This window comes from Melopsittacus undulatus, chromosome 10 (assembly GCF_012275295.1).
Source record: "Melopsittacus undulatus isolate bMelUnd1 chromosome 10, bMelUnd1.mat.Z, whole genome shotgun sequence".
NCBI lineage: Eukaryota > Metazoa > Chordata > Aves > Psittaciformes > Psittaculidae > Melopsittacus > Melopsittacus undulatus.
In genome coordinates, this window is record NC_047536.1 from 22,822,326 (window position 1) to 22,841,383 (window position 19,058).

The 19,058-nt window shown below is 55.7% G+C and overlaps 2 protein-coding genes across 2 annotated transcripts; both read right to left on the reverse strand.

Annotated features, from left to right (window-relative positions):
* Positions 1–4,992: 4,992 nt before the first annotated feature.
* Positions 4,993–8,271, reverse strand: E2F1 (E2F transcription factor 1). Its single transcript, XM_005147585.3, has 7 exons — positions 7,882–8,271; positions 7,299–7,389; positions 6,772–6,991; positions 6,247–6,399; positions 6,031–6,145; positions 5,738–5,942; positions 4,993–5,524 (listed from the first exon to the last, which is right to left on the reverse strand). The coding sequence occupies exons 1-7, from the start codon at positions 8,083–8,085 to the stop codon at positions 5,298–5,300; spliced, it is 1,215 nt and encodes a 404-aa protein (XP_005147642.2). The 5' UTR covers positions 8,086–8,271; the 3' UTR covers positions 4,993–5,297.
* Positions 8,272–14,837: 6,566 nt separating this feature from the next.
* PXMP4 (peroxisomal membrane protein 4) lies at positions 14,838–18,802 on the reverse strand. The gene is made up of 4 exons (XM_034066734.1): positions 18,578–18,802; positions 17,492–17,554; positions 16,628–16,826; positions 14,838–15,674 (listed from the first exon to the last, which is right to left on the reverse strand). Exons 1-4 carry the CDS (start codon positions 18,691–18,693, stop codon positions 15,414–15,416), a joined length of 639 nt encoding a protein of 212 aa, XP_033922625.1. The 5' UTR covers positions 18,694–18,802; the 3' UTR covers positions 14,838–15,413.
* Positions 18,803–19,058: the final 256 nt, after the last annotated feature.

The window sequence follows — 19,058 nt, forward strand, 5'->3', positions numbered from 1 at the left end:
GGCCGATGATTGGCATCTCAGAGCCGTGCTGTGGTTGGCGGAAGGGGGAGAGGCGGGGCGCCACTGTGAGGGAGCAGGCGGTGGTGCCGGTGTCTCTCGGTGTGGGGTTCCGCTGGGCTGGATCCGGTTGGACCCGGTGCACCCCACGGCGCTCCAGATCGCTCTAGTGCAGCCCATGGCGGCCCCGGTGCTGCTCTCCGTGGTAACACTGTGGTGTCACCATCACTGGCTGCCCCAGTCTGTCCAGTTTGGCCATGGCTTGTCCCAGTGTGGTCACTGTTGGCCCTGGAGTAGCCTAGTTGGTCCCATTGTGGCCGTAGGTGGTCCTGCTGTGGCTGCAGCTGGCCTCGGGGTGGTTCCACCACCACCCAGTGTGGTTGCAGGGGACTTCACGGTGGGGCCAACTCCTGTGTGAGGGCTGTACAATGGTGCTGGGGCACCAGCACCTCGAGCAGATGTAAAACCCCCTTTGCACCCCGATCAGGGCCTGCAGGAGGGGCAGGGGATGAGGGGAAGGAGGAGACAGCAGCTGCCTCCATCCCTGCCCAGCAAGGCATCCAGCTGCCTGTGTATGTGGAAAGGAATGTGCTGGACACCTGTGTCCATACCTCAGCCTGTCCTCTGAGGTCTTCACAGTATCCCTGACTGGTTTGTGTTGGAAGGGACCTTAAAGCTCATCCAGCTCCAACCCCTGCCACAGGCAGGGACACCTTCCACTGGAGCAGCTTGCTCCAAGCGCCTGTGTCCAACCTGGCCTTGAACACTGCCAGGGATGGGGCAGCCACAGCTTGTCTGGGCACCCTGTGCCAGCACCTCAGCACCCTCACAGGGAAGAGCTTCTGCCTAAGAGCTCATCTCAGTCTCCCCTGTTCTGGCAGGTTCAAGCCATTCCCCTTGTCCTGTCCCTACAGGCCCTTGTCCCAAGCCCCTCTCCAGGTCTCCTGCAGCCCCTTTAGGCACTGGAGCTGCTCTCAGGTCTCCCCTTCAGGAGCCTTCTCTTGTCCAGGCTGACCCAGCCCAGCTCAACTTGCACCCACAAACAAAGAACAAACCCCACTTTGCTTTCCCAACAGTTAATTGGATAAATAAAGTAGATGAAGCCATGCTTGGGAGAGCTCCCCACCATTCCCGGTGTACCTGTGGTGCGGTGACCTCTTGCAGAGGTGGGCTTCATCCTGTCCCATCCTGTTCTGCTGAACTCGGCTTTTCTTAACCCAGGTCTCAAACCCACGAGGTTTCCCCAGCCCAACGTGACCGAGCTGCAGCACGTGGAGCTCCCTCGGTCTCCTCCGCCCCCGGGGACAAGCGGCTGCAAGCTGAGCCCGCAGTAGTTGCAGTGATGCATCACAGTTATTTTTACCATCTCCCGGCTGCTCTGGGTGGGTGCAAGGGAAAAGAGGCGGAAAAAGTGCACCTGGGACCTGACGGGGGTATCCGAGGACTCCAGGGAGCACGTGCACGCACAGGGCTCAGTGCTGTCCCCAGCGAGGGATGGAGCTGTGGGGCATGGCCACCACCAAATCACATCAAATCGAACCCCAATAGGGGCAGCTGCTAGAGAGAGGGGATAAATCCCCTGGTGGCAGTGGGGACAGAGGTTCACCTTGTGGGAGTGTGGGAAGGGGGTTGGGTGATGGCAGGGCTCTGTCATGGATCAAAGCAAAGCCCTGGGTGGGCATTTTCATGCTCCTGTGTTGCTAAAATCTGTGCTCAGTCCCCGGGTCAATGTGGCTTTCAGAACAGGAAGGAGCAGCTGGAAATAAGGGAAAAGTCCAGAGCAAAACTTCTGCTGGTGGCAGGAGGCAATGGGTGTCCCCAGCTTCTACCATGGGTGCTTTCAACACATGCCCAAAAGCCACTGAAAGCGAAGGGGGGGTTGGCCTGGGCTGTGGGGAGGATGCCAGGGCTCTGATCTGCTTCCCAGGTAAGGGATAGGGCAGGAATTAAATGAAGCAGCTACTTACCAGCATCTTGTGAATCACAGGATCATTGAATCCCAGCCTGGTTTGTGTTGGAAGGGACCTTAAAGCTCATCCAGGTCCAACCCCTGCCATGGGCAGGGACACCTTCCACTGGAGCAGCTTGCTCCAAGCGCCTGTGTCCAACCTGGCCTTGAACACTGCCAGGGATGGGGCAGCCACAGCTTCTCTGGGCACCCTGTGCCAGCGCCTCAGCACCCTCCCAGGGAAGAGCTTCTGCCTAAGAGCTCATCTCAGTCTCCCCTGTTCTGGCAGGTTCAAGCCATTCCCCTTGGCCTGTCCCTACAGGCCCTTGTCCCAAGCCCCTCTCCAGGTTTCCTGCAGCCCCTTTAGGCACCGGAGCTGCTCTGAGGTCTCCCCTTCAGGAGCCTTCTCTTGTCCAGGCTGACCCAGCCCAGCTCTCACAATAATCTGGATAAACGATGCTGTGCTTCACCTCCCCAAGTTATTTCCTTGCAGAGGAAACACAAGTGGGTTTTGGAAGTTGAAATATTTGAAAGTGTGGGATGGGCTGTGCTGGCATGCCCAGGGCACCCACAGAAGATGTACCATAGGGGCCAATAGAACCCCCAAAACCTGCCCAGAGTCTCTAAGGCGGATTAGAATTAAAGGTATAAATTAGAGGAAACTTTATGCTCTGCCAGCATCTAATGGTGGTCCCCAGCCATGGCCAGCCTGTCCCAGAGCTCATCCCTCTGAGTCCAAACCTCACAGTGAGGGAACAGGAGACTCCACAAGTGCCTGGGTTGATCACCACATCCAGAGCTGGACAGGCACTGTCCCTGCAGGGTTACTGCCAGGGCATGTGAGATGGGAGCTCAGATACAGCTGAGGACCATGGGGCACGCAGGATGTATGCAGAGTGCCCATCTTCTAAACCATGTCTGTATCCATGGTGGGGATGATAGGACATAAAGCCAGGCAGCATTTCCCAACCCAACATGTGCCCTGTGGAAACAAGAGCCCCTACACAAGCTATTATCAGCTCTTTCTCCAGCAATTCAGCATAGCAGGAGGGAAGCCCTTCAGCTGCATCATGAATCATCCCTGGGAGGCACAGTGGTTATTTTTGTGGTGCTCTGCCTCACGTGGAGCTGCCAATGCATCCCTAGAGATGGGTGCACTGCTGCAACAGGGGACATGGTTCTGTCCCCAGTAGAGGGGCTGCTTTTATGGGCACTGGGAGTCCCAAGGGCTCATCATCCCATGAGGTTCTCTATAATGGGATGTGATGGTGAATGCTATCAGATGTTCACCTTTGCTCAGGGGAAAAGCTGTGCTGCTATGGAGGATAGCTCATTGGAACAGGGCAGCAGAGCTCAGGATGTCAGTGTGAGTCCTCTCCCCTCTCCCTGTGCCTGCTGTGAAAGCCAATGGCCACTTCCCCCTCTTGGGGTGTCACCACTTCAGGCAGCATTGCAGATCACCATCACCCCCCACTCTGGTCTCCCCATCCTCCTGCCCTGACTCTCTGTGGCAGGAGCCCCATGGACCAGGGCAGCAGCAGGAGAGCCTTCCAGTTGAATTGTGATGGGGTGACACCATGACAACACCACACTGGGTCACCCCACTCAAACACAGGGGACAGACAGACTGCTTGTACCATTGGCCTCCTGGCTGCTGGGTTTGGGGACAGCATGGCATGGCATAGCATAGCATGCCCCCAGTCCCAAGGGGTACAGAGAAGAGGGCTGGGAGCAGGATGAGCTTACAGCATGGTTTGGGGTTAAACATTTATCAGGCTGTTTTAAGGAGAAACAGGGCTAAAGAGGAGGAAGCGAGTGCACACACAGAGGAAGGAAGTGGCACATCCCTGCCTGGCACTGGGCTTGCAGCCAGCTAGACCCCAGTGAGCAGAGACATGGGGACCTTGAGCCTGGTCCTTCAGGCAGGAATGGGTGCTGGGGCAAATAGGGCAGCTGGGAAGTAACGGAGGGCAGTGCTCCTGTAGATCCATGGCCTGGTTTCGCATCAGCCCCATGCTGCTGTCCCCCTCCTGCACTGTGGGAGGAGCTGTGGTCATGGGCACCCTGCTCAAATGCTGTTCCCAAACCAGGGGGAAGGCAGGGAAGGGACCAGGCAGGAGAAAGTGATCCCCATGTAGAGCCATGGCCCTGTCCCCCTGTGGCACAGCCTCTGCGGAGGAGCAGAGTGGGGCAGGATCAGCCCCAGCTCCCATCCCACAGATGGCAGCATGTGGAATTGCAGGGGAGCGGGTAAAGCACCGCGATGACCAAAGAACCAGCTGCGAGCCCCGGCAGGGACACACACTCGCTCACACGCTTCCAGTTCAGGATGGAAACCAGCCCCCAACCCCGCTGGTTTCTCGGGCTGGGGTCCCACCACCCCAGTGCCCCCTGAGCGCAGCCCCACACCAAGGTCAGTCAGTAGAAACCTTTATTAAACAGGAAGCTCAGAGGAACACAAGCTTGTTAAAAGGCAGTAAAAGTGAAAGTGCTTCTCGAGCCCGGCCCCCGGGGGGGCCCAGGACCCTCCTCTCCTCCCTCCACCTCTCCCAGCCCCAGTGGGCAGCAGATGAGGAGACAGAGCCCGGTGGCTGCACGGCTGCTTGGGGAGGGGAGGAAAAGCCTGAAGCCAGTGTTGCATCCTCACACGCAGATATGCACCCTCCCCTCCAGGACCTGGAGCCACCAGCCCCATCCCTGCTTGGATAGCCCCCACAATGGCCTCAGCCTCAGCCCCAATCTGGCTGCAAGCAAAGCCAGTATGTGCAGGCAAAGCCCCAGTGGGACCCTCTATGTCCCGTCCCGTTCCCCCCCCCCAACCAGCAGCATCCCCCTGCTTCCTCCTGTCCCCTCCCCATGTCCTGGGAATGCTCCCACATGCCATAAATAATAAATAAATACCCCACACTCAGCCAGGCTGTGGGAGCCCCCCCGTGCAGGGGGGACACAGCCCCAGCCCAGCACCCCTACATCTCCACCACCCACTTCCCAACAGAACAACACCTCTTGGCACCCCCACTCTGCTGCAGGCCCCCCCCTCCCCCCCCTTGGGAAATTAAATGCTGTCCCTAGGGGACGATAATAAATTAAATCAAATCTATACACAGGACTGCTTAAAGCTCGATAATGGGCACCGGAGGGGGCACTCCCATCACCAGGAACCTTGGGGGGGGTCCTCTGAGATGTACCCCTGCTCTGGCATCCTCCTTGCAGGGCAGGAGCCAGGGATGCTGCCAGCCCCCACCGGGCTGGGGGGGCTGAAGGGCAAAGAAGTAAGTGTTGCAAAAAGGGATGGGGAGAGGAGCTGTGGGAGGGAGGGGGTGAGCTCAGGGTGACCCCCCCGCACCTCCCCTCAGAAGTCCAAGGGTGTGAAGTCCTCAAAGTCACAGTCAAAGAGCTCACTGATGCCCTCTCCTTCCTGCAGCCCGAAGTGATAGTCCTGCTCCTGGTTGATGAACTCATCTGCCAGGAACTCCGGGAAGACCTCCCTGCTCTGGTCCAGCAGCACATCCATGGAGGCCAATGGCGAGAAGCTCGGCTCCTCCGCGGGGCACTTGCTGGTCCCTGGCAGCAGCGTTTCTGCAGGGGTGGGAAGCAGCCATCAGCTCCACAACAGACAAAAACCCCCAGAAGAGGCATTTTTGGCTATGCAGAACCTGCCTTCCCACATCCCTGCTGTGCTCGGATGGCCAAGCATCACCCCAGCTTGTGCTGATGGCAGAGGGGCTCATGACTACAAACACAGGCAAGGCCACAACCAGAGCCAGCAGCATCCCTGTCCTGGGCACCCACCTTGGTCTCCAGGCAGCAGTGGCAAGTTCATGTCCTGGGAAGGATGCAGGAGAGGGGAGGCTCTGGCCTGCGGGTGGCTGGCAGCTGACTCCTCTGCAGGGGCTTTGAAGGGGCTCTTGACAGGGCTGCAGACACCTGAGCTGTCCTCGGGGCAGAGGAAGACATCGATGGGGCCCTGAGTGCTTCGCAAGGATACCTGGAAAGCCTGAGGAAAGGGGAAAGGAGTGAGACCAGGAGGCACAAGGATGCCTGGGGAGCCTGGGCTGTGCAGACACAGGGTGGTCCCAGCTCACCTCCGCAGGGTCAGAGACCTGCAGCTGGGTCTCTGCGGGGGCTTTGATAACCATCACCATTTGCTCCGAGGGGTCCACAATGCTGCGGAGGTCCTGGCAGGTCACATAGGCTGCGGTGTGGTGGGTCAAGGAGCAGACATGGGGTGCTATGAACCATGCTGTGACCCAGCCGGGTCCCCTCCCCGCCAGCCCCATCCCATCCCGCACAAAGGATATTGCTGGTTGGCAGGGTCCTCAGTGAGCAGCCGCAGCTGCGCTGAGCACGTCTGGATGAGCTCGTCCAGCTGCCGCTCCGCTGCCTGCAGCTCCCGCAGCTCCTGCTCCAGCCGCCGGTGCCGGCCCGGGGCACCCACCGTGGCCTGAGTGCCCCTGTGGAGCACCAGGGGCATCAGCACCCAAACCCACAGCTCCCTCTGCCCCGCACCATGACTGACCCCATCCCACACCCAGGGAATCAGCTTTGCAGGGGTTTCTCTATAGGGCACAGCCTTGGGGTCCCTCCCCTGAGCCTGGACACTGCCTCCACTCCACACTGGCACAGGGAGCCAGAGGGGGACTGGCAGCCAGCACAGGAGTACAGATGCTGCTCAAGAGCCACCTGCACAGCCCTCACCCAGACCACATGAAGTGGCTCGTCAGCCACCACTTGAACCCCACGCAAGGCACCCTCCACCCCAAGCTTGGCCCAGGCAGCTCCCCCATCCCAAGGCACAGCCCTGCAAGCCCAGCCCACAGACATACAGCCACTGGATGTTGTTCTTGGGCTTCTTGGTGATGAGCTGGATGCCCTCCAGGACGTTGGTGATGTCGTAGATACGCCTCTTCTGCACCTTCAGGACCTCAGCCGCCCAGTTGAGGTCCACCACGCCATCAGGGGACTGGCTCAGCAGCTCCAGGAAGCGCTTGGTGGTGAGGTTCAGAGAGGTTTCGTAGCGGGACTTCTCCCCAGGAGACTTTGCCCCTGCCAGCCACCGAGGACAAGCGTGGTTTAGCCAGAAGGGAAACCCAAAACATCCCCCACGCTCACAGGTGCCCCATGGACCACGACCAACACCCTGAAACCATCTGCTTTCTCTGAGCAGTGGGCTAAGCTCCCCACATCCTCCATGGGAAGGATGCTGTAGGACCCAGCACAAGCTTTGACACTCATGCTCAGCTGTGATCACAAGCTCCGCTGTGACACCAAGGTACCAGGGCTCGGGGAGGGGAGAAATGACGGAGGGTGCACCTGGGTTGGGTGGGGGGGTCACAGGGAGCAGAGCAGGTACCTCTAATAGGGTTCCTGGGCTTGCCCCGGCTCACTGGCAGGCTCTCTGCTATGTACTGGTGATCCGTCTCCAAGTTCAGCTTCCTCTTCACCTGCAAGCAATGGGGCTCACTGGGGGAGCAGCTGCCACCCCACAGGAACCCCTCCCCGTGGGTGCCGAGCCCCGCTGCCGGTGGGAGCGGGGTCAGGGGAGCGGCTCCACCGCTGCCACACATACAGCGGGGCCGGGGCCCCGCCACGCTGCAGGGAGCGCCCCAAAGCAGGCAGGGGCAGAGCCCGGAGGAGCGGGGCGACTTCCGGAGCGGCCGCGCTCGGCAGGTGCGCTGCGTGGCACGGCACAGGGCAGGGCACAGCACGCTGTGGCACGGTAAAGGGCATGGCACAGCAAGGTGCGGAGCAGGGAGCAGCACTGCCCGGTGTGGCACGGCACAGACCGGCCCAGTAAGCAGCCCGACCCGTCGCGGCCCAGTATCTCACGGCTCGGGGCATAGCACAGCCCAGTACCCAGCACAGCCCCACCGTAGCCCACAGGGTCCCGGTCTCCGCAGCTCCCTCCCCATCCCGATCCCCGTCCCGGTGGTTACCGGCGGGCGGCCCAGTGCGGGCCGGCGCGGCGCGGCTCCGGGCCGGGCGGGTTGCGGCGTAGCGAAGAGCAAGACCTGGTCGGTATCGGGGTGTCCTCCACCGACCGCGGGATCGTCAGCGGCGGCGGAGACGATGAGGAGGTGCGGGGAGGAGCTGCCCAGCAGCGCCGCCAGCCCCGCCGCGCCGCCGCCCGCCGCCGCCATGGCTCACATGGCCACCGGGGCGACGGGCGGCGGGGCGGGGAAGGCGCTTGTAGGGTCACGGCCCATGACCGGGAGGCGAGCACCGCTCCCACAGCCCGTATTGTTCGGTACAACCGGCTCCGGCGCGCCTTCTTTGCGCGCCAAATCTTTTTTGCCGCGAAAGCGGCGCGAGCCTCCCCGCCACCCGCCTCATTGGCTGCCACCGACACCGGGAACCGCGGTAGGGGGAGCGGAGGAGCCGTCTCATTGGTCAGTGACGGGCGGTGCCGCACGCTTATTGGTTGAGGGTGGACAGGCGGCCAATCAGCGCGCTGCGGGGGTGCGGAGCGGGGACAGTGGGGCGGTGAAAGGGGGGGAACGGCGGCAGATGCCGCCGTTCCCCCCCTTTCACCGCCCCACTGTCCCCCCCAGGGAATTCCAGCTCCAAAGCATCCCTATCCCAGCATCCAGGTCCTGCCCGTTGTTTCGCATCGGAGGAGGAGGAAGGCACTGGCACACACCCAGGAGCCAAGTTCACATCACCCATGGACCCTGCCTTGGAGCGGGATGCTCTGTGAGGGGTGTTGGGAATCTTGCGCTGGGATGGAAGTGATACTGTCTTAAAGTATTTTGGGGTGAAGAGATGAGTTCAGTGCTGGCCCATCTCCCCTCTTCCAAACCCACCCTGAGACTGGATGAGGTTCTGGGACCTGGGATTGCTCAAGGGGTCTGGCTCACACAGAAAGATTGGGAATGCTCCAATCTGCTCTGTTGTAGGGATGATTCACGGCATTTTCAGCTTCCAAACACCCAACAGCTGTGGATCTTAGTTTTCTCAGCACTAGGTGATAAACCCTTGCAGAGCTAGAGGCAAAATCCACACTTGACAGTGTCAGCAGCTATCTCTGGTGGCAGGACAGTGAGGCTGGGGCAAAGGGGATGGCAGCCACCATGCTGAGGGAGATGATAGTTCATCCACCCATGAGGCACAGCACAGGCAGCTTCCACTGGCAACATGCGGGATGCTGATAACCCGCCTGCTGCATGAGGAGGCAAAATATAAAGGAATAATAATATGTATTCATAAACCCCCCCTATATTTAAAGACGAGGCCTTTCCCAGGGCACACAGATGTTGTAGATCACAGCCAGACACCCAAAACCCCCCATGAGCTGCCTTACATGTCCCGGGGGGAGCCCTGACTGCCATTGGGCATGGCTGTGGGTCTGTGGTGGCCCCCACCCTGCTGCTGATCCCAACGTGCCCGGGATGCAGGAGATGGGTGTTTTTCCCACCAGTGCGTGGGATGCAGGAGGCATCTGAAGTGATGAGTTAACTTCTGTGCAGCGGAGCAGATCCTGACACGCTGTGCCCCTGCACTGGCCAAACAGGTTTCAGGCTTTAAAGGATTTTATGCTGGATACTTTGGCAGTGGCTGCGATTCCCCTGCAGGGCAGCCAGCACGGAGCAGTGCTGTGAGTTCATAGAGTCCTTGGGAAGGAACCTTAAAGCTCATCCAGTTCCAACCCCTGCCACAGGCAGGGAGACCTTCCACTGGAGCAGCTTGCTCCAAGCCCCTGTGTCCAACCTGCCCTTGAACACTGCCAGGGATGGGGCAGCCACAGCTTCTCTGGGCACCCTGTGCCAGTGCCTCAGCACCCTCACAGGGAAGAGCTTCTGCCTAAGAGCTCATCTCAGTCTCCCCTGTTCTGGCAGGTTAAAGCCGTTCCCCTTGGCCTGTCCCTACAGGCCCTTGTCCCAAGCCCCTCTCCAGGTTTCCTGCAGCCCCTTTAGGCACTAGTAACACCAGTAACACACTGCATGTCCATGACCAATCACTTCACCTCCCTGTGCCTCATCATCCACAAAAAGCAAACAGAAACACTGCCATGCTTAAAGCAGACAAACACAGTTAATTAACTCCTGGTCCTGCTGTTATCCCAGCGCTGCTCTCCTGAGCCCTTGCCCTGCAATTCCATCATCGCTGTGAAGAACAAGCAACAGTTAGACCAGGTGTGAGCACACAGTTCATGTTGCTCCATCTGGGAAGGGGGAAAGGCGGCCCCGGAATGGCCGTGGTGCTCTCCCTGTCCCCAGGGGAGCCTCAGCCAGGCGCTTCCCGGGATGCTGCGGGCTTTGGGACACAGCTGCTGCACCAGCTGCTCCTTCGGGCTCACAAAGGCCGGCCCCCCACCCCCCCCCCTCCCCCCCCAGCCAAGTTCATGCGGGTGGGGGGGGGTATTCAGTGGGAGCAGGCGGAGCTCTGCCTCCCTCTCTCCTCTCCTCCAAGCAGGGCTGTTGGTGCTGGCGCTGAAGGAGAGCAGGCGCCAGGACAAATGAAAGGCGAATGCTGTTGCGAGAGGGAAGGGCCGGGGCTTTCCTCGCATGCATATGAGGGAGAGCAGACGAATCCCGGCTCCTGCACAGCTGCAGCCTCCTCCCGGCCTCACCAGCCCTGCTGAGGGGACGCGCTCCCCAGATGAGCTGTCTGGAGGGTGCTGCACAGAGATAAAAGTCCTGTCTCGACGGCCCCACTTGGTCACAGAGAGGGTCAGGAAGCTGTTCATAGCTTTGTACCCCCAGACAGATTCACCCCGCAGCAGGCACTGAGTCTGGGTGGGTTTTGGCTGCCTTGCAGTGGGCACTGGCTCTTGCCAAGGGGTATCTGCTGGGCCCTGTGCTGAAGGAAAAGCTCAGACCAGGGCTGCAGATAGAGCCAGAGCTGGTGTCTACACTGCTAAATCATCTCCTTGCAGTGGGAGCAGGCAGGGGGTGAGCTGGAGGATGCACACACATCCCTGTGCTCAGTCAACCTCAGCATGTAGGTGTTCCAGGAGCACCTTTACTGTCCTTGTCACCTATAGTGTGGTCCTGCTTTCAGCAGTTCCCACATGGACTGTGTCATGAGAAGGGAAGCACAACATCCCCACAGCTCTTCCCCTGTGCCAGGGGGTTGGAACTTCATGATCTTCAAGGTCCCTTCCAACCCAACCCAGTCTGTGGTTTGTCCCCAGGCCCCAAGTATGACAGTCCCCCAGTGTGTTCCAGCAGCTCAGATCCTTCCCCAGCTACCAGTGGTGCAACAGGTAGAGCTGATACTGTGGGCAGAGTAGCAGTGGCTGTTGCCTACGCACTGACAACATGAGAGCACAACTGATGCCAGCTGCATTCTGTGTGTGGCTTCTCTACATATAGGAGTAGTAGCATGTAATAACTGAGCATTACTTCATGTATCTTAGCATAATGATGATGACAGCAAAAAAAAAAAAAGAAAAAAGAGGGTTTTATTATTATTCTTATTTTAGAAAGCACAGTATTAAAGTGATTATACAGAAGTGATTATGTCTGTACATGAGTGTGGCACATCTTGGGTTGCTGTACTCCACTGCCCACACAAGGAGTCAGTTCACCATGGACAGAGCTATTTCAACAACCCCCTGCCTCCTCTTCTGCATGTTTTAAACCCAAAACCTGAACCATTGCTACAAGCATCCTGATCAGTATCATTACAAGTTACCTGAGTTTATTGTTTTATTCTATGTTGTCAGAAAATCAAGGCCTGGATTACATGGCAATCGCAGACATAAAACATATACCAAAAGCAGAGGGGAGTGCTTGTGTTACAGAGCATTTCTTTTGTTTTCTGCTCCTCATCACCAGTCTCATGAGGAAATGAGATAGACAAAAGAGAAGTTCCCTCCTCCAGCAATCGGGTCTGAACACACAGGTTGAAGAGTCAAGATTAGCACCCCTAAAGCACTAACAGTGGCCAGCAGGCATTAGGCTGGGGAGCATTACACCTCATTTCCTCTCCCCCCTTATCTCCTCATTTTGCAACAAGCATCAGAAAATGGGTCACATTCTGCTCAGGTTGCCATGATCCAGGAAGACAAACACAGGCTGACAAATAGGAAACAGCACTCAGCTCAGGTGAAAGCTAAAGGTCGCATTTGTGCTGACCCAGTGAGCATGGGCTGGAGTCACAGCAGCTTCTCCTGTGTGAGATCTGCCAGGGGTTCTGGTCACCCCAGCACCACCAGCCAAATGTGACAGCACCTGGCTGGCTGCAGAGCTCAGCATGGCACAGGGACCCTCTGCAGTCACTGGGGCTCCCCATGGGTGCCTGGTTCACTCTGCTTCAGCAGCTGGAGATCATCCCACACTCCTCCCCCAACCCAGCTGGGTTTAAAGCCCAGCTTGAGCGACTCTACCAGGGCAAGAAGGGCTTGCATCATGGATATGAAAGTCTTCTGCAGCGTCTCTACCCTGGATGCTCTGAGCAGGGCTGGTGATTACCTGCGACCACAGGTTCTTACCTCTGTGAGTGCATCCCTGTGGCACTCATTATATAAGCAGAAGTTTTCCCTTCACTGAAATGATCAGAGTCCAGCAGACCTCAGCTAAACCAAATGTCACTCTCCCCCTCCCCCCCCCCCTTCATTTTCCCCTTTGTTAAATAATGCAGTTGTCCCGGAAAGGGTCCTGACAGCCAGCCCTGGCACACAAGCTGTCCTCCAAAGAGCTGGGAAGCACAGTGGGAATGCTGGGGCAGCATGCAGCCACAGTAAATAACCCTGAGCTGCTTTGTTTCTTCAGTAAATAAATGATTAATAGCTCACTGCATTCACTCTCCTATTCACTTGGAGAACTTTTGATCAGTTTGATCATTAACCTTTAAAACTGCCCCAAAAAGAGGCTGCAAATCCAAAGGAGAAGCATCAGTTTAAAATGAACACTTCAGTTTTATCCAGTAATCTTCATTTTAGACAAGCATTGAGACCCTTTGCTCTTCTTTAGAGGCTCTGAGCATTGCACAGTCAGGTGTCAAGAAATAACAACAGAGAATAAAGTTGATGCAGACAACCAAGCCTATTGCATCTTAACATTCCAGCCCAATGAGGGCTGGGGGCAGAAAATGGCACATTGTGGTTCTGAAGCATTTGGCTGATATGCAGGTGGCTTCCAACTGTCTCTTTCTTCTTTTGGTTTTAATGCTGCTAAAAAAGGGACAGAACCAGGGGACTCCAAGCCCTACACAAAGCACTGGGGGGAGGGCAGGCAGGGGAACTTCTGTATCCGAAAAGTCTGTCTCAGACAAATTACTTCTAGTTCACTTCCTTACTACACACCCGCATTGTTCCAACACCTTGGTAGCATAAGGGGTTCATCCCCAGCTATCTGGTCCCAGAACCAGCAATGCAGACTAATGCCATTAAAGAATTGTTCCAATTACTTCCCTGGGGAATGAAGTGACTTGCAGCTTAAAGTCCTGCCCCAGCACAGCAGGAAAAGCAACCGTCCACAAAGGCACTGCTAATGGCTCTGCTGCTCCATGGACCTGCTCTGGGATGAGCTGCAGTTTGTCTTCCAGAGCCAGCAGCTGCTTCCTGGAGCACAAGTACAGATGGTTGGAGGCTCAGGCACAATTTGCTTTGAGAGTGAGGCTGGGGGATAGATTCCCCAAGAGAAAAAGAGGGTTTTGAACACAGACAACTGACAGCCACTGCTGCCAGGTGGATAAGAGAAACTTGCTATGGGTTTGTTTGTACCTTCTAGAAAGGACAGAGAGACTACACAGTGTAAAAAGAACAGGACAAGCCACTTGCCCTTCCCGTGGCCAGAAAAGTGTTTCCCAAGCAGCCACATGGTTACAGTGGTAGAACTACTTAGCAGAGGAAAACGATTTTGCCTCTAAGGGACTCACAAGCCTTTTTCAGAGCTAGGAGTGACAGCTGTACATTAAAGAGGTTAAACCCTCCTTCCAGCCACACACCCACATAACCAGCCTGCACCATCTCCTGCTACAGTAATTACATACGCTGAAGGATTTGGGAGTTGTAGGGAGAAATTCTCAAAACCATAGCTGTCAGATCATGGAAGAATTCTTTGAAATCCCACCACAGCTTATAGGAATCAGCAATATTAGAACACTGATATTCTTATTTGGGACAATATTGAGGTTTCTGACATAAAAAGTGCTGTGCTGCTTCAGACACCCAGAGTGGTGCAGAGAAAGATAGAACGTTAGGTTGGATATAAGGCAGAAGCTCTTCCCTGTGAGGGTGCTGAGGCGCTGGCACAGGGTGCCCAGAGAAGCTGTGGCTGCCCCATCCCTGGCAGTGTTCAAGGCCAGGTTGGACACAGGGGCTTGGAGCAAGCTGCTCCAGTGGAAGGTCTCCCTGCCTGTGGCAGGGGTTGGAACTGGATGAGCTTTAAGATCCCTTCCAACTCAAACCATCCCGTAATTCCATGTTTATAAAGAAATCAGACCTTCAGTTTCAGTATTTTTAATTTTAACAGCTTTTGTCCTTTCCCAGCTACCTGGTTGATCTCCTGTTCAAGCCCAGTGTGTGTTGTGCTGCTCCTGGGGCTCAGCAGGATATTCTGACAGGGAAGATTCACTCATCTACTCACCTGTGGACTCAACAAACTACAGGTATGTTCAAGTTTGATTACCATGAACATGTGCCACTGCTGGGGAGAGCAGAATCTGGCCCTACAAGAAACCCATGTGCTTATCTTCCACCTAAAGAAAAGTGCCTGTTGCAAGTGTTGTTCACTTATACACATGTAGCACCAGGGTGCTATCTGAGGTGTGCGACGGGCCCCAGCCTGTTTCCAGAGCAGCCTGAGTTATGTAACTGTTCTTGGTATTTAGTTCAAGCAGCTCTTAAAAACTTTACCAATAAGTTTCAAATAACAACAGGGTATTAATTAGTGCATTTGCAGAGGGACAGATTCAGCCCAAGTGCATGAAAGAAACCAAACAAAAATAATCTTTCCAAGCCCCACTTCCCAGGCTTGTACCAGACAACGTTAACAGTTTTATTTCTCCAACATCTTAATGCCTCCCTGAAGGCAAACTGCAGAGAAGCCCTCTTAAGGAGCACACATTGTCCTTGGATTAGCTTAAACAAGACTGCCAGTCAGCCACAGAAATCAAGAAATTATAGTTTTGCTTTGAGATGTGAGCAGGTCCCGCTCCCCTCCCACTATGGGGAGCACAGTGAGCAGTCAGATGATCCCAGGACAGTTTTTCATGGTTAGACATACTGTCAGGCTATTACTTTGTAAATATATTTAGTCTCTTAAAAAAGCCCCAAAGCTATTCTTGTGGGGAAAATAAGGCCTCTCTTAAAAAAGACTGCACCAAATTTCTGGGGGGTATTTACTCGCTCTAAACAGAGCCAAGAAAAGACTGATCAGAACACTCTGGCCAGGATGTAAGAGGCAACTCTGCTTAATAGCTGTTAATTTAACTAAATCACCAGTCAGGAGCAACAGAAGAGCCTTTTCCCTTAGCTGCCAGAAGGTACCATTCCATTCAGAGATGTTTTACAATGACCCACCTACTTGTCTGTCCTTTTGTTATAAATGAGGAAGTCAGAGATGTCGTGCCATGTGTTGCTGTCATCATACAGATAGGTCATGGAGGACTGCAGGGAGGGCTGCAGGGTGTGCCGGTGATACTCAAAGAGCCACAGAACTGTGCCCCAGATCAGAGCAGCAAGAAGTGGAAATGGATCCTGCTTTGGCTGTGGGATATAGCCCTTTTCCACTGCCAGCCGAGACAGGCCAAACAGGATCCGGGACAGCAGGTACATGATGATCTGCATGAGAGAAAACCCAAACAGCATAGGTAAGCACCCTGAGCAGGTACACTGGCCAGGCTGAGTGATGTAGAAGCGATAAGGCTGTAAGAGGGGTGGAAACAGTTTACCCAGCTTTAAGGCAAACGCATTGTAGGTTCACATATCAAGCAATCTTTCTAGCAGGAGACGTCCGTGTCCTCCAAATCCTACTTCTCTGTCTGGGCTCTAAATTAGCAATAGGCAAGTTACACTTCACACATCTTTGCAGTTGCACAACTTCTGTCCTTGATCAGTTGTTACCTCAGATGCTGCTGCTGATGTAACAGTCACAGAGCAGCTATGGTCACCTCTCAGGCACGGACACACTCAGAAGTGTGGACACATCCTAAACCCCAACCTGACTGATCCTCCTGCAGGACATTGCATAAGTAAAACACTCGATTAAGCTACATCTGTGTTTTACTGACTGATAAACCTGTGACTGTGCTAACAACCAGCTTTCAATCAAACATCCCCTGAGCCGCTTTTGTTTAGTTAGGTTAGTGTAGCTCAGTAACTGACTGTGCTCTGCACCTGCAGCATTCACAATAAAGGGTTTAGCCTGTGAATAGGCAGAGCAGGAGCACACACAGTTGATTACCACAGTCCAGATGACGGGGCAGGGGGGAAACCAAGAGCTCTGGATTGTGTGCCTGTCTGCCTTCCTAGTCTTACAAGTGCAGCTCTAGAAGTAAAGCTGGGCTTTTAGTGCTCACATTGCACACACCTTCCACAGGGCACATAACCACCTCTACAGCTGGAGTGTAAAGCAGCCAAACCAAGAACCTGTGTGAAGAGGAATGTGGTAAAAGAGTAACTCTACACTGTAAGAACCCCCAGACACATGCCAGGCTATAGCAACCACCTCCTGGCACATGACCATCCATCTGTTGAGGCTTTTGGGCAAGGAAACTTCAAACTAACACATTTACCTGGCTGTTGATGGGGTTGTTGTCACCAAACACCAGCCAACCCCCAATGCAGGCTGCAAAGAAAGAATGAAATGGGATTTTCTTCCCCTGCAGTTGGGACTGCAACGCCATCAGCCCCTTGTAGATGAACACAAAACAGGCCAAGTTCCGGGAATGAGTGTACGTAGCCTGAGCAATCGACTTCAATTTCTCTCTTAAACTGAAGAAAACAAACAGAAAATTAGGAGGGCACAAAGGCAGGAGCATTGCAGACACCCATCCTGGACACTGCCCCTCTGGCAGGGACTGACAGCATGGGCATCCCACAGAACACCTGGTGAGGGAGCAGAAACCCCTTCACCTCTGGCTCGTTCATCAGAGTAGAGCTGACATAGACTGTGGCTGTGCTGCTGTCTCATTCTATGACTAGAAATACAGCAAATTCATAAAATACATAGGAATTAATCAGAATACAGCTCTTCTTAGACTGTGATGGTGCTTCTGTCCAATTCTATGACTAGTCAAGCAGCCTTTTCTTTGATTACTGCGTAGGTGCAGACCTCTGGCATAAGTGGGGAAAGCCAAAACATGCAATGCTATGGTTTGGCTGCCCTTATTGGAGTTGATAGCAGATCATTGCTTTTTGCATCTGCTAATTTCTCCTCTGTCCACTGGTTCTCATCAACCATTTTATGAGTGGCTCACTCCATGACTACATGGATTTGGTGTGCATATGAGCTATCGTGCTTAGCTGTCAGAACAACAGACTAAGAACATGGCTCATGAATCTTTCTGCTGTTTAAGCCCTTATGAAGCATGAAAAATTGAAAGTTTGGATGAAAGCATTCTAAGCAGTAGTACAAAACCACAGAACTAGTGTCATACCTTCCACTTTTAAATAGGAAAGTCATCACCAGGGCATGTGGGGCACGAACTTTTGCTCCATAACTGCAAAACCAAATAGATATATCAGCATTTTTGCATTATAGAACCCTAGCCTGGTTTGCTTTGGAAGGGACCTTGAAGCTCATCCAGCCCCAACCCCTGCCAGGGCAGGGACACCTTCCACTGGAGCAGCTTGCTCCAAGCCCCTGTGTCCAACCTCCCCTTGAACACTGCCAGGGATGGGGCAGCCACAGCTTCTCTGGGCACCCTGTGCCAGTGCCTCAGCACCCTCCCAGGGAAGAGCTTCTGCCTAAGAGCTCATCTCAGTCTCCCCTGTTCTGGCAGGTTCAAGCCATTCCCCTTGGCCTGTCCCTACAGGCCCTTGTCCCAAGCCCCTCTCTCCAGTTTTCCTGCAGCCCCTTTAGGCACTGGAGCTGCTCTGAGGTCTCCCCTTCAGGAGCCTTCTCTTGTCCAGGCTGCCCCAGCCCAGCTCTCTCAGCCTGGCTCCAGAGCAGAGCTGCTCCAGCCCTCACAGCATCTCCATGGCCTCCTCTGGCCTCACTCCAACAGCTCCAGTCCCTCTTGTGCTGCTTCCCCAGAGCTAGATCAGGGCTGCAGGGGGGTCTCCCCATAGCACAACAGAGGGGCAGGATCCCCTCCCTAAGCTGCTGCTCACACTCTGGGGGTGCAGCCCAGCACACGTTCATGTTTCTCACTGACCAGATCCCAATGCTATAAAATGATTCTATTTCTACTCCACCAACAGCCAAAAGATGCTACCTAAGCAGCTACATGTCACTTCTGAGGCAGCCCAGCCGCAGCAGCACTCCCAGCCCCAGGTCCTGTGTAGCCACGGGCATACACAGAGCACATACCGGTAAATCAGGCCCGAAGGGACCCCAAAACCATTTTAACCTCCGCCTATGTAGAGTGCAGACGGAAACGCTTCTCCCGAACCTCCACTACAACAGCACCGGCCTCCTGACAGACAAGGAGAGCGCACAGCGGCCCTCGGGGCCCTGAGGGAACCGAGACATCCCCCGCCGGTCCCGGCACCTCCCCCGGCACCCCCCCCGCCGCACTCACACGGCGCCGTTGCGGAAGCCCTTGATGACGGCGAGCGCGGTGCGGTACCGGCGCTGCTGCAGGAGCGCGTTGACCGCACGGAGCAGGGCACGGAACGGATCCCGGCCGCCGGCCATGGCGCTTCTCCCGACACCACCGACCACCGCTGTGACAGCGCTCACGCTTCCGAAAGCAGGGCAGCGCCTATAGGCTACTTGGGCTGTCCATCAGTGCCCTTAGCCAATAAACGGTGCCTTATTAACCGCTCATTGGTGGAGTGTGTCAAGCCGCCAATGGAGAATGCGCGGAGTGTCCCGCCCACCCGCCCCGCTGAGGGCAGCAGCGCGGGCCGGTGGGGGTCATGGGGTCGCGGCCTCCCGCGGCACGGGAGCGCGGCGGGGGCGCCTCCGAGGGGCCTCGCAGGCGCCGCGCCGGGAGCGGGATGGGTGCGGCCTCCGGGCCCGTGCCGTGCGCACCCCCGAGGCGGTGCCTGCGGCCCCGC

What these genes read in the sequence shown, in the direction of transcription:
- PXMP4 (XM_034066734.1), bottom strand. Translation starts at nt 18,693, where the DNA reads ATGGCCGGCGGCCGGGATCCGTTCCGTGCCCTGCTCCGTGCGGTCAAC. An exon ending in GGCTTCCGCAACGGCGCCGT is followed by an intron (nt 17,555 to 18,577) that starts GTGAGTGCGGCG and finishes TTGGTTTTGCAG; the next exon opens with TTATGGAGCAAAAGTTCGTG. An exon ending in ACAACCCCATCAACAGCCAG is followed by an intron (nt 15,675 to 16,627) that starts GTAAATGTGTTA and finishes TCTCTCATGCAG; the next exon opens with ATCATCATGTACCTGCTGTC.
- E2F1 (XM_005147585.3), bottom strand. Translation starts at nt 8,085, where the DNA reads ATGGCGGCGGCGGGCGGCGGCGCGGCGGGGCTGGCGGCGCTGCTGGGC. An exon ending in GCCCAGGAACCCTATTAGAG is followed by an intron (nt 6,992 to 7,298) that starts GTACCTGCTCTG and finishes GGTGGCTGGCAG; the next exon opens with GGGCAAAGTCTCCTGGGGAG. An exon ending in AGGTCTCTGACCCTGCGGAG is followed by an intron (nt 5,943 to 6,030) that starts GTGAGCTGGGAC and finishes CCCTTTCCTCAG; the next exon opens with GCTTTCCAGGTATCCTTGCG.